Here is a 12,164-nt window from a genome sequence, read left to right on the forward strand (position 1 = left end):
CCAGCACAGTGCTCTTGTGGTTTATTATGCATTATTATCCATTGTGGCCGCTTACAGCCCTCACGCCCCTGCCACCGGCTCGTTCCTCCGCCAGGGTCCCCCTCGATGGGCGCCGGGCAGCACCCAGCACCCGCTGCAGCTGCCAGAGCAGGTCGGGCAGCAGCGAGTCCAGCACGGCCAGGCCAGCCCAGGTGCAACGCAGGCCACTGGGAAAGAGGTGGTGGTGAGACCCGGTGCCCCAGGGACACCCCCGGCCCTGCCCACAGCTCCCCGGGGCTCACCCGCTGTCCAGGACAAGCCAGCCCTCCTGCTGCAGTGCCCGAGCCTCCCCTGGCTCCCCAAACACGGCCTGCAGGCTGAGCTGGGGAGAGAAGTGCTCCCATCGCTGTGTGCCCAGGGCAAGAGAAGGAGAGGGCATCAGCATCCCAGTACCCAAAGGGGCTGCAGGAGAGCTGAAGAGGGGCTTTGGAGAAGGGAATGGAGTGACAGGAAAAGGGATAGATGGAAAGGGCAGATGTGGATTAGATATTTGGAAGAAATTCTCCTGTGAGGGTGATGAGGCCCTGACACAGGCTGCCCAGAGAAGCTGTGGACGCCACATCCCTGGAAATGTTCAAGGCCACGTTTGACAGGGCTCAGAGCAACTTGGTCTAGTGGAAGGTGTCCCTGCCCACGGCAGGACGTGGAATGAGATGGGCTTTGAAGTGCCACCCAATCCAAACCATTCTATGATTAGCATTGGGTTGATGTGGGGGTGTCCCCACAGGTGGCTTCTCACCTCGTGTGTGATGCCTTCATCCGTGCGCAGTCCCAGGGTGAGCAGCTCCTCCAGCCTGTGGGGACACAGAGAGCTATGGGGCAGCACAGACAGGGAGGGGGCACGGCAGGGGGACCCTAGTACTCACTGCTCCAGTGGGCTCAGCACCACCCGACTCCTGGTGCCATGTCCCTGGCTCTGCACCTCCCGCATCCAGGCAACAGGCTCCAGGATCTGGACACGAGCTTCCCGGCTGCAGCTGCCCTCACCCCGCAGCACGAAGCGCCCATGTGCCCCTGCAGCAACCCGGTAGGGGGAACGGAGTTCACGGGGCACATAGCCACACACTCCCCCCCACGCTGGCCCCCCATCACCCCCTTACCTGGCCCCACACCGATGTACTGATCAGCTCGCCAGTATGAGAGGTTGTGGGTGCTGAGGGCGCCCTGGGGGAGAACCCTGGGGTGAGGGGAGTGGCTGAGCTGCTGGGGGACCAGCATGACATTGGGGGACACAGCATGGGGGGCATCCCACCTTCCGTGCAAAATTGGAGACCTCATAGTGGCGGAAGCCAGTGGCCACCAGCACATTCCGGGCAGTCTGGTACATGTCAGCCAGCAGATCCTGGCAGGGTGCAGGCAGGGCTCCGGCCCTGACCTGTGCTGCCAGTGCCGTGCCCCGCTCCAGCGTCAGCTGGTACAGGGAGATGTGGTCGTCACAGAGCCCCAGGGTCGCCTCCAGCCGCTGGGCCCAGGCATCCCGGCTCTGTCCCGGCAGCCCGAACAGAAGGTCGATGGACGTTCGGCCAGGGAAGAGCCCCCGAGCTGCTTCCACAGCCTTTCGTGCCTCTGCTGCTGTGTGCTCCCGGCCCAACATCCTCAACTCGGCATCATCCAGCGACTGCAGAGGGAGAACGGTGACAATGGGGTCATGGGGTCTGTGGCAGCTGCGGCAGGGAGAGCCCTTCTCACCTGGACGCCGATGGAGAGGCGATTGACCCCAGCTGCCCTGAAGCCAGCAAGGGGAGATGCACTGGTGGAGCTGGGGTTGGCCTCCAGCGTGACCTCAGCACCAGCCGGAAGGTGGGCAGCCCCTGCCACAGCCTCCAACACTGCCGCAACGGTGCCGGGGCTGGCCAGGCTGGGGGTGCCCCCGCCGAAGAAGACGGAGGTGACGCTGTAGGGCAGAGGGTGGGAAGCTGCAGGTGGGCACGGAAGGGTCCAGCACTCCCCGTGAGCCCACCCTGTACACCCACCTGTGCACCTGGCTGAAGCGGAGCAGGGTCTGTGCCTCCCGCACCAGGCAGGCGCGCACGGCCGCCTCGTCCACCGCCGGCACCACGTACGTGTTGAAGCTGCAGTAGGAGCAGCGCTTGCGGCAGTAGGGCCACTGCGGGCACGGGGCGTGAGGGGGACGGCCACGCCCTCATCCCTAGCCACTCCATTTCGAGGGGGGATACCCCCAGCCCTGTGCACGGACCTCAGTGCCCCCCACCTGCCCCATAGGGCATACGACCCACAGGTGTGACCCTTTATGTGCACGTCTCGAGGACCCCTCAGTTCAGGCCAGCCCCACGACATGTTCAAGGCTGGGCTCCCCCCGATGCGTGTAAGCCCCGAGGTCCCACATGCACCCACGTGTGTGTGAGCCCCAAGGAGCCACATCCACCTTCCGCTGTGCCAGCCCCGTGCCCCTCAAGGAGTACAAGCCCCAGGACCCACGTGTGCCCCCACGTGTGCAAACCGGTGATTCCCCGTGCACCCCCCCACATACACAAGCCCCGGGGTCCCCCCCGTGTCCCCGCTCACGTGCACGTAGAGCGCGGCTGTGGCGGGGGCGGCCGTTTCTGGGACCGGTCCCGGGCCGCCCCCGCCGGGCAGCACCCCAGCGACAGCCGCCAGCTTCCGCGGCCAGCCCCGCGCCGCCGCCATGGGACCCGCGGGCCGCGGCACCGCCCGCCCCGGGCGGGCACCGAGCGGGGCCTCCCCGGCGGGGCGGGGCGCAGGGGCCGGGGGAGGGATCGGGGGTAAAGCCCTTCGCTTCCGGCGGGGCTCTGTGGGGGATGTCGTTGTGAATGACGGGGGTGCAGCGGTCAGTGTCCTGCCCGGAGCCGGGCATGCAGGAGTCAGTGTCCTCTCCCGGTGCTGGGGATGCCAGGGCCAGGTCCTCCCCCAGTGTCCTCCCCAGACGCACGGTCCGAACGAGGTTTGGGACCTGCCCCCGCATCCTTCCCCGGCTGCTCCTCGGGGCCGGGAAGGGTATTCCGGACTTTCGGCGGAGGAAGGTGGCCTGTCCGCACTCAGGGTTGTGCAAACCCGCAGCTGACGAACCCCGACGTTAGTAGGTGTCTGTGTTAATAGTCACGAGAAACTCTGAAATGTCCGTGACAAAGGCTGGGGCTGCAGATTCCCGTTCCCAGGCCAGAAACTCATAGTTCGGTGTAAACCGCCCGTGATGTAACCTTCCCTCCCCGGGGAGATTCCGGGCAGGCAGCGAGGACTATAAGAGTGGGACTCAGGCACGGGCAGGGCAGAAGCCATAGAGCGAGCCTGGAGCACTGCACACACCGAGACGGCACTGGCAGCCCAAAGGGCCAGCTCTTCCTCTTCCGTGAGCATTTACAGCCGGGGATGCATAATCCCAGGGGTTGGGAAGGGACAGGGCGTACTGCGGGGGGTGTCCTGGCTGGCAAAGGCTGGATATGCTCTGGGGAAGGCATGGGATGATAGGGAAGGCTTCCCTGGGACCAGGCTCAACCAGGGCTCATACCCATGGGTGGTGCTACCCCACTCCCAGAACAGGAGCAGGAGTGGGGTGGCAGGGACTGTTCCCCCTGTGCTGGTTGTGACCAGGAGCTGCTGGTTTTCTTAGCAGTGTGTCTGTCCTCATCAGACAGGGCGGGTGGCACTGTCATTTCTTATCCACTGCCCCCCATCTACAGTGAGAACACGGGGCACGTGTGGGCGGGGCAGGGGTTGTGACAAGGGTGGAGGTACTGATCACGGAGGGGAGGAGAAGCTCCACTCACTGCAGGCCTGTCCTGCACCTGGGTTAATGCTGTGGGAAGCAAAAGGTAAACAGGTAAACAGTCCTTCCCTAGACATCAGTCACAGAGGCCCTCTGTGTCCCCAAGGTCCCCGGCTACAGCTGCTGTCACGCAGGTAATGGTTCTTCTTCCGTCGGGAAGGAAGGTGACAGAGGTAACCAGAAAAGGGAGGAGACCTGAATGAAATGTGGAAGGATCAGTGCTGAAACCAGCCCCACGAGCAGTGTGGGAACAGAAGAGGAACTTGTTAGAAAAACAGTGTACAGAAGGAGTCTGACACAAACCATCCATGTTTTTTTCTTTCAGAGTGCAGACGTAGACAGGGGACATGGCCCCGCCGTCTGCTTCCATGGGTAGAGCCCACAGTCCAGCTGTGAGATGAAAGATTGAGACCTCACTGACGCTACTTCTTTCTCCCTGTTGCACCATTGCCCTCCAGCCACTGGAGGAAGCTGCAGCATGGAGGGGGCCCAGCTTTAGCTCTGCTCGGAAAGGAAGCAGGAGGGAGACAGCAGGAGGTCAACAACATTATCTGCTTTCCAGCTGGCGTGGGACACTTCTGCTGGCAAAGAGGAGCTCTGCCATCCCTCTTCTCACAGGAGTGTTTCATGGTTGGGAGGTACCAAATAACTCCCGTAAAATGCTGTCCCAGGTACGCTCTGCTTCATGCTGCCGATGGGACAGGTATTTTGGTATTCCTGCAACAACCTTGCTGTCTGTCTTGTCCAAAACAACAAAATAAAGAAAGCCATTTCTACCTTGGAGAAGGTTTGTTTTTTTGGGGGGAAGCACCCGGGGGAGGTGTGGGAACAGAGTGAGCTTTTCCAGCCAGTTTTAGAGAGCCCCAATGCAAAGTCTCATTCTCTGAAACCCCTGGCCCTCATTTCAAGTTCAGCCGCTCTTAAATGACCCAGGAGTCTCACAACATCCAAGGAGAAAAGGCACCACATATCCTGGGAAGCCAGGCCAGGGCATTTGGACTTGAGAGTGTCAGTAAAATACCCACCAGCATATGTTCAACTCCTGTGAAATGGCTGCAGCCAAGCTGCTCAGAGACGCACAAAATTTTTAAACCTTCATAAGGTCTTTCAGTAACTGGACAGAATTCCAGAAATAAGCATCTCTTCCTCACACCACAGTATTTCGGTTGGCAAAGAAACAAGCCCAACTGGAAAAAAAAGGCGCTCTGTTTTATTGACTAAAAGTGCCATCAGCCTGATGTCAGGGAGGGAAAGTCTCCTCGGCATAGCCCAAGGCACAGGTGAAAACCAGACTTGGAGCTGACTGAAATGGGGCTGATTTATCCTGCTTTTTGCTCTGCCTTCCCAATCTCAGAGCTGCAAGTGCTTCTCCATCTGCTCCTTCAACTTGTATTTCTGAATCTGGAATAGAGGAGAGAGACTCAGAGAAGAGCTGGGACAGAATGCCAAAGCTCCTGCCCTGCCCCAGCCCCCTCTTACCTTGCCTGAGACAGTGAGTGGGTACTGGCTCACAAACACAACATAACGTGGGATCTTGAAATGCGAGATCTGGGAAGAGAAAAACTAGGGCTACACAACCTGAAAGGAACAGCCTGGCACTAAATCCATGGGCTTTCATCCACCAGTCCCGAGCAGCCACTGGGTGTACTAGTCTGGAAGGAAACTGAGGACTGGGAACCCACCTTGCCTTTGCAGAAAGCTTTAATCTCTTCCTTGGTGCAGTCCTGCCCAGCCCGCAGTCGGATGCAGGCACAGATCTCTTCTCCCATCCTTGAATCCTTCACACCAACCACCTGGTTGGGACAGATGCACAGTGTGACCCTTGGGGATGTCCCTGGCCTCCCACAGGGTCTGTGTGCTGGCCCATGGTGTGTTCCCTGACCCCATACTACAGGGTGCTGGAGCACTATGGATGCAACATGGACCTGTCATCATCCCTCTGCTTCCAAAAAAATGGGGCAAGAGGTTTCACAAACAACAAGGAGACTTGGTAGGCTGCCACGAATGCCTTGGGATCTCCAGATGGAATGGCAGAGGAGGGATGAGGTAGAATTAAAGCATTATTTAAAACCCTTATAATCACAGATCTTAGTGGGCCTCTGCCTGTGACACCAGGAAATGGGCTTCCCAAGCCTGAGCTCTCTCCAAAGTTTGCTCCCACTGTTCCACAAGAATCCTACTGTCATTCCCTGCCTTGAACCACTATCTTTAATGGCTAGAGACACGTTGATCCTTTTGAGTCCAGAGCAGTGACATAAAGCTCTAGAAACGACATAAACAGGGCTAGTTTGCAACCCATCTGCACTGGGACTGTTCCAAAGAGAGATGCTCGCCTGGCACAGGCAGAACTCTGACTAAATAAGCAGTTTATTTATGGGGAAACTTGTCTGGCACAAAACCTGGAGAACAATCCCAGCAGACAGGGAGCAGCTGCTCAGTCCTGGAAATCTTTGCTGTCTTGCAAAGGAGTTAAACTAAGTCTCACTCCTCATCTCCAGGGGCTTGTTGGAAGAGTCTTCCTGGATGTCAGAGTTGAGCAATTATCAGTAAAAACTGTCCTTCCAGACTACATTCGGAGTAAGAATTTCAGAGGGAGTCATGAAAGTGGACAGGCAGTTTAAAACTGAAGAATGACAAGCGCTTTTCAGACATACAGCTGGAACACAAGGGGATTGCCACAATCCATATGCCCCATGCCCCTTCCATCCCATGAGCCTCTCCCTCCTCCTTGCTTACCAATATTACATGGAATTTGATGCTGAAAACAGGGAAAGACAACCACATTCCAAGCAGCAATCCCAGAAGGTTTATGTACAAGATTCCCAAAACCAGACTCTCACCCACTCCACCTCCTCCCACTCACCTGGACCTCCTCAACCTTGGGATGAGTGTGGAGGAACTGCTCAAGTTCTGCTGGATAGATGTTTTCTCCTCCCCGAATAATCATGTCCTTGCAACGCCCTATAATTTTGCAGTAGCCATGCTCATTCAGGATCCCAATGTCCCTGCAATGACAACAACCTTCTAGTCATGTCCCAGCTGGGTGGAAGTATGGCTGATGCTCCCACCCAGCCTGGGTAGTATCAGAGGATAATGGCTGAGATGCCACCTGAGCACATGGAAGAGATCAAAGAGCTCCTGTTACAAAAACTGGCAGCATCCACACAAGCTCCAGGATTTAGGGGGAAGGCAATGCCTGGCCCTGCCCTGTACCCCCACAAACTCTCCATGCGCAAGTGGCCAGTGACAATTCCCCTCTTCAGGGACACTCAGCACCGAGGGCTCTGTGCTAAAAGCAGTTCTGAAGTGTCACAGACAGATCAGAGGGATAAACTGGGACAGTTTTCTCTACTTTGGAAATCCCAGACAAGCACTCCTATATGCACCTATGCATCCTCATCCAGTGCCACCCTGTGGGACCATCTGGGAGAAGTTCTCAGACTCACCCTGTCTTGTACCACCTCTCAGCAGTGATCACTTCACTTGTCTTGGCAGGGTCATTCCAGTAGCCCAGCATGACGCAGTAGCCACGGATCTGAAGCTCTCCAGGAGTGTTCAGAGGCACAGATTGCCCTGTTTCTGGATCCTCAATTTTTGCCTGGAAGAGAAGAAGGGCTTAGTTGGACATCAGCACCAGACAGGGAGGATGGAGTGAGGTCTGCTGCTGGCAGAGCACCTGGAGCACGTGGGAAAGGTCATGGTCACCTCTGTGTGAGGAAAGATGTATCCCACTGTCTCAGTTTTCTGGTTGATGCTGTCATTGGGAAACCCCATGAAGGTGACAGGGCTGTTTTCTGTGGTCCCATAGGCAACCTGCAAACACAGGAGAGGAAATGTGTCTCAAGGGGAAAGGGGACCACACAGCTTCAGGCACAGGAAAGACAAAGTGGTCATGACTGCAGGGAAGAGTGGGATGTGAGGAGGATGTTCTCCCAAGCCACTCAGGTGACAGGAAGGTCTGCTCTGCTGGCTATGGATGGGGCCCTCCAGATACTTCTGCCAGAGAGTCTTGGAGAAACAGGAGCTAAAGCATCACTGCACCTGCTTGCCATGGTCTTCTTCACCTCGCTCACAGTACTCCTGACCCCATCACCCACAACACTTGGGGTGTCATGTACTTTTGACATCCTAACTGCTATCCTTAGAGGACTCCAGGGTTTGCCATCCTCTTTTTCAACGCTTGCTTCTTCAAGCCCTGTCCTGTACCCATCTCTGCCAGACATTGACTTTGCCTTGGTGCCCTTGAAGCCAAGGTACTGAGTTTACCTTGCACCTCTAACAACTCAGGGAACATAGGACATCACTTTGGAAAAACCCTGGAGCCAGCAGCAGACTTCTGTGGGAGACAGTGTGTCCTGCAGCATGGCTGCTTGCTGCAGATCCTTTTGCAGACATCAGCCCCTGTAATCCTTGTAAGGCATCACGAGGCTGCTCAACACTTGGCACAGCTGCCCTTACAGACCCAAAGCCTCACAGCGGGACAAAAGCTTCTTGCTGCTAAACCTCCCTCACAGCTAATCCCGATGGCAGGCTCTGAGCCACCTCAGCTGAAGGTCACTTCTCCTCAGAGGAAAATTCCAGTGCTTTATGTTCAGTTCAGTGGCCAGGCTGTGGTGGCAGGAGCTGTACAGGAGGTGCCCTGAGCAGCTCTGAGCTGCACCAACAGCACCTTTGCTGGGATTGCTGCTAGACCTCAAGCTCTTGGGAGCGGTGTTTCAGCAGTGGGAGCTGCTGGAGCACTGCTCTGGTGTCTCTGACCCACTCAGAGTAATGTCATCCCAGTAATGTCACCTGTGGCTGCTTTGCTGGGAGAACATGGCTGTAAAAGGGCTGATGTGGGAAGTATTTCCCCATTTCTCCTGCAGTTCTCCAGACTGACACATGAGCATCTCTGACCCCCAGATTGCCCTGCCACCCAGATCTGTTCAGTTCCTCCAGAGTAAATGCCCAGGTGTGCCTATATGGTCATGGTGCTCACCCAACTCCAGGCACTGTGCCCCAAATTAATGTGGAGATTTGCAAAGGACTATGATGAAGCATGTGAACAAGGATGAAAATAGTGTGAATGAGCTGAACACAACACTGGTACAGGGTACAACAGTGTGTAATAACACTGGAGCACTTGGCAATTTCCACTGCTTGGAGCTGCTGCAGGATCTCATGTTGGGCACAGTCTGTCACAACGGCTGATACTCTTGTTGACTGCACCAAGGTCAGCATGAATCCAAGCTGGAGCCTGCTTTTATCCAGGAATCTGGAGGAGAACTTCTTCAGGATGCTGCAGGGACCATCTGGTACAAGCTGCTCTGCTTGGAGCCTGGCAGTCCCCAAGGAGCAACTGTGAATAGGCTTCTGCTCCCAGACACAAGGATAACTTCCCAGCCGGGTGCAAACCCACAGTGTCTCATACTCAGACTGGATTTCTCTCCCACACACTAATACGAGTCCTGTGGCTGGATCAAATGACTGACCAGACCCAAATCCGAGACTTTAAACACTTATTAAAAATCCCAGTGCCTTTGTTTTTTTGTTTTACTCTGCTGGATGAATTGCAATGTTGGTCCCAGGATCCCAGCCAAGACCTGAGTCAATCCTTGCTGCCTCTCCGGGTTGCTCCAGCAGTTTAATTGGATGCAGGAGCAGGCAGCTCCCTGGCAGGATGATGCTGTGAGTGCTCTGGCTCACCAGGCTCCTCCAGATGCCTAGCACTGTGCCCTATACCCCAAACACCAGCTATTGATGCCTTGGCCTGTGGCTTGTCCCCATAAACACCCTCACACCCTCAGAAATGGGCTTCCCATTTCTGGTTCAGAGGACAACACAGGTCTGAACCTCCAGCCCCTCATCTGCCTTCCCCTGCCTGCACCAGCACACCACTCTGTAGCCAGATACCAGGTTGTTGCTCCAGAGCTTTCCAAGATGTTATCTCCCTCTTACGATGGTTATCCACAGCTGTATTCCTGGGATGGAGGCAGGGGATGGAGCAAATGCTTGTGCCAGCACAGCTGTCTTCCCAACCCTTATCTGACACATGGACCATCCAACATGTCCATTATCAGCAGCAGATGAAACAACATTTCCACAAAACTCCACACACTAATTTAAACTTGGAGATATCCATGAAGATTCCTAGCCTTCATGACCCAAAGGGGCACTTAACATCATTCAACCTTGTCATCTGGTGTAATTCAGTCCAGAAAACCTCACCCAATAATTTCAGCATCAGCTCCATAATTTCCACTGGAACTGTATGTGGTGTCAAAGCACAGCTTTCCAGAGGCAAAGATTCCAGCTTGGACCCTTGGCTTCAAGAGGAGCTACAAAAATACAAAATGTAATTGACCACAAAGCCTTTTTTACTGTAGAACCACAAGTGACCCCCCAACACCCAGATCAGTCCTGCCCTCAGTGATGACAAAGACAGCTCCAAAACAAACTGCTGCCTAACTTGCTCCTACCAACAAGAGATTCATTCTTTGTGAATCCCAAGCCTCTGTATAAACCAGGAATATAAAGAACATCTTAGCAGAGCTGTGTTTTTTAAAGCACATTTCCCAAACATTTCCTGCTAGTGCTGTTCAAATACTGGTCACTGTGGAACATGCAAAACAGCCTGAAGAGGGAAGCATCTAAAAATTAAAAATAAAGTAAGAACAATCAGACTCCAGTCTCTTTAGTAAACATTTGGGAGGCAGGTTGATCTGGTGAGGACTGTGGGGACTCTGAAGACCCTGGGTTTTTCCCAACTGTGCTGCTTATTTACTGCATAACTTGGAGGAAGCCACATCAGCTCTCTGCTCCTTGGTTTTCCCTGGCATTCAACTGCAATAAAAACACCCAGTGTCCTCCACATTCAACTGCTGCTGAAAGGCTATAATGAAAGACTGGGGTTTTAACCACCAGTACCCCAAGTGGGTTATACTGGGTGGGACTGGAGCAGAAGGTCAGGGCTGCAGAAAGGCATGAGTTCCTTGGAGGACACCCTACCCTAGACCTGAGCACTGCTCAGGAAGGATCATCATACTCCTCATCACCACCCTCCTGTTGTGCCATGCTGGAGGATGATGATGGCAGGACTTGAACTGCCAAACTAAAGCCTACAGAAATTGAGATTTGCTGGAGACAATATTGGCCTCAGAAAAAAAGCAGCAAATTGACCGTGAAATAATAGGGATTTTCAGACTTCAAAGAGGGCATCATGAACAACAGAAAGCAGACTGGCAACCCAAGAGATGTGTTCAGGGACCTCTAAGAGGCCCTTTGAACTTCTCTCAGCGTAACATGCTGGATGGATCTAATTATCCTTAAACCTGTGCCGAGTGCATCTGTCTTGGATATTTCCCCCTGAGTCAACCCCATCCCTTCCCATCACAGCTAGCTCCAAATCATTCTCAACTGAGCAAGAACCTTTCCTCACTCAGCTGCTCACTGCCAAGATCACCCTAAACTTTTCTGTCCACTGGGGACATGTGTCTCCTTGCTTTGTAGATATCCCACTATCCCAAATTGTACTGGAATAATCCTGCACCTTCAGGTCAACTTTGCTGCTGTAAAAAAAACAACTTCTGATCACATCCAGCCTGTGTCACACTGCGATCTCATTTCCTTCCCCAGCAACAGTATCATCTTCATGTCAAAAGCATCAGGACACAAACAAACAAGTCTTGCAGGACAAATCTCCACAGGTGGCCACCCTGTTGACATCTCTCTCCCCCAAGAGAGCTGCCAGACAGTCCCAGTTTGGATGGGGCTTTAAAGAGGTCCCAGAAGTATTAGGTGCCCAAAGCACCTTCTTTGTGCTGTGACATACAATGGCTTTGCCTCAGGAGGAGACCAAAAGGACAACTCAGTGTGCCCAGGCTGAGACTGCACTGGGAATGAATCTCCTGTTATTGCCCAGTGAGGACAAGCTGCTCCTCGTGGTCTTGAGTTAAGGCTGCCTCTCTTCTCTCCATGGCAAGCAGAAGACTTGAGGCTTGGAAGTGTTTCCTCCTTCCTGCCAGCGGTGCAGAAATGCTGTCCAGGGGCAACCAGCAAAGACATGGGCAGTTACTGTTTCATCCACAGTGTGATAAAAGGTCTTTGCTGTGCAATTAACTCCATCCTCCCTAGTGCTGATGCCAATGCATTTGGGAAAAGTGAAAATAAAATGAAAAAGTGAGAAGAAAGATACAAAGTGTCATGTGAAGGTAGAAAACCACTGGTTTGGGGGTATCAGGACGCTATTGGACAAGGAAACTCAGCAAAAATCTAGGGGCAAAGATAACATCCCTATGGATTTGGAGAGCTCAGCTCTGACCAAACACATGGCTGGAAGTCTGGGATCTTGTTGCTTCCATGAGGCATTTTAAATGTTCTCACAGCCTATTTCCACAGCTAC

At 54.3% G+C, this 12,164-nt stretch overlaps 2 protein-coding genes across 4 annotated transcripts in view; both read right to left on the bottom strand.

Annotated features, from left to right (window-relative positions):
- Nucleotides 1-6: 6 nt before the first annotated feature.
- Nucleotides 7-2,740, bottom strand: RSAD1 (radical S-adenosyl methionine domain containing 1). Of its 3 annotated transcripts, none has more exons than XM_038156826.1 (9): nt 2,566-2,740; nt 2,013-2,146; nt 1,729-1,933; nt 1,292-1,657; nt 1,140-1,203; nt 906-1,053; nt 779-833; nt 282-463; nt 7-206 (listed from the first exon to the last, which is right to left on the bottom strand). In XM_038156826.1, the coding sequence occupies exons 1-9, from the start codon at nt 2,686-2,688 to the stop codon at nt 35-37; spliced, it is 1,449 nt and encodes a 482-aa protein (XP_038012754.1). In that variant the 5' UTR covers nt 2,689-2,740; the 3' UTR covers nt 7-34. The 3 variants fall into 3 exon arrangements, with proteins under 3 accessions (XP_038012754.1, XP_038012753.1, XP_038012752.1); XM_038156825.1 differs by having other exon boundaries at nt 282-361; nt 2,566-2,737; XM_038156824.1 differs by having other exon boundaries at nt 282-385; nt 2,566-2,736.
- A 2,250-nt stretch (nt 2,741-4,990) lies between these two features.
- The window catches only part of ACSF2 (acyl-CoA synthetase family member 2), a 35,048-nt gene continuing 27,874 nt past the window's right edge, over nt 4,991-12,164 (bottom strand). The window contains exons 11-16 of the mRNA XM_038156823.1: nt 7,490-7,597; nt 7,231-7,382; nt 6,648-6,789; nt 5,467-5,577; nt 5,264-5,332; nt 4,991-5,185 (exon numbers count right to left, since the gene is read on the bottom strand). Of these exons, the coding sequence (XP_038012751.1) occupies nt 5,135-5,185; nt 5,264-5,332; nt 5,467-5,577; nt 6,648-6,789; nt 7,231-7,382; nt 7,490-7,597 (633 nt within the window). The 3' untranslated portion in view covers nt 4,991-5,134. The remainder of the gene's footprint in view (nt 5,186-5,263; nt 5,333-5,466; nt 5,578-6,647; nt 6,790-7,230; nt 7,383-7,489; nt 7,598-12,164) is intronic.

Source organism: Motacilla alba, chromosome 18 (assembly GCF_015832195.1).
Source record: "Motacilla alba alba isolate MOTALB_02 chromosome 18, Motacilla_alba_V1.0_pri, whole genome shotgun sequence".
NCBI lineage: Eukaryota > Metazoa > Chordata > Aves > Passeriformes > Motacillidae > Motacilla > Motacilla alba.

Bases quoted from the DNA above. Each gene is read 5' to 3' on its own strand.
- RSAD1 (XM_038156826.1), bottom strand. From the start codon at position 2,688: ATGGCGGCGGCGCGGGGCTGGCCGCGGAAGCTGGCGGCTGTCGCTGGG. The intron at 1,054-1,139 runs GTAAGGGGGTGA...GGGTTGCTGCAG, and splicing joins GTACATCGGTGTGGGGCCAG to GGGCACATGGGCGCTTCGTG. The intron at 207-281 runs GTGAGCCCCGGG...CCTCTTTCCCAG, and splicing joins TGGCTTGTCCTGGACAGCGG to TGGCCTGCGTTGCACCTGGG.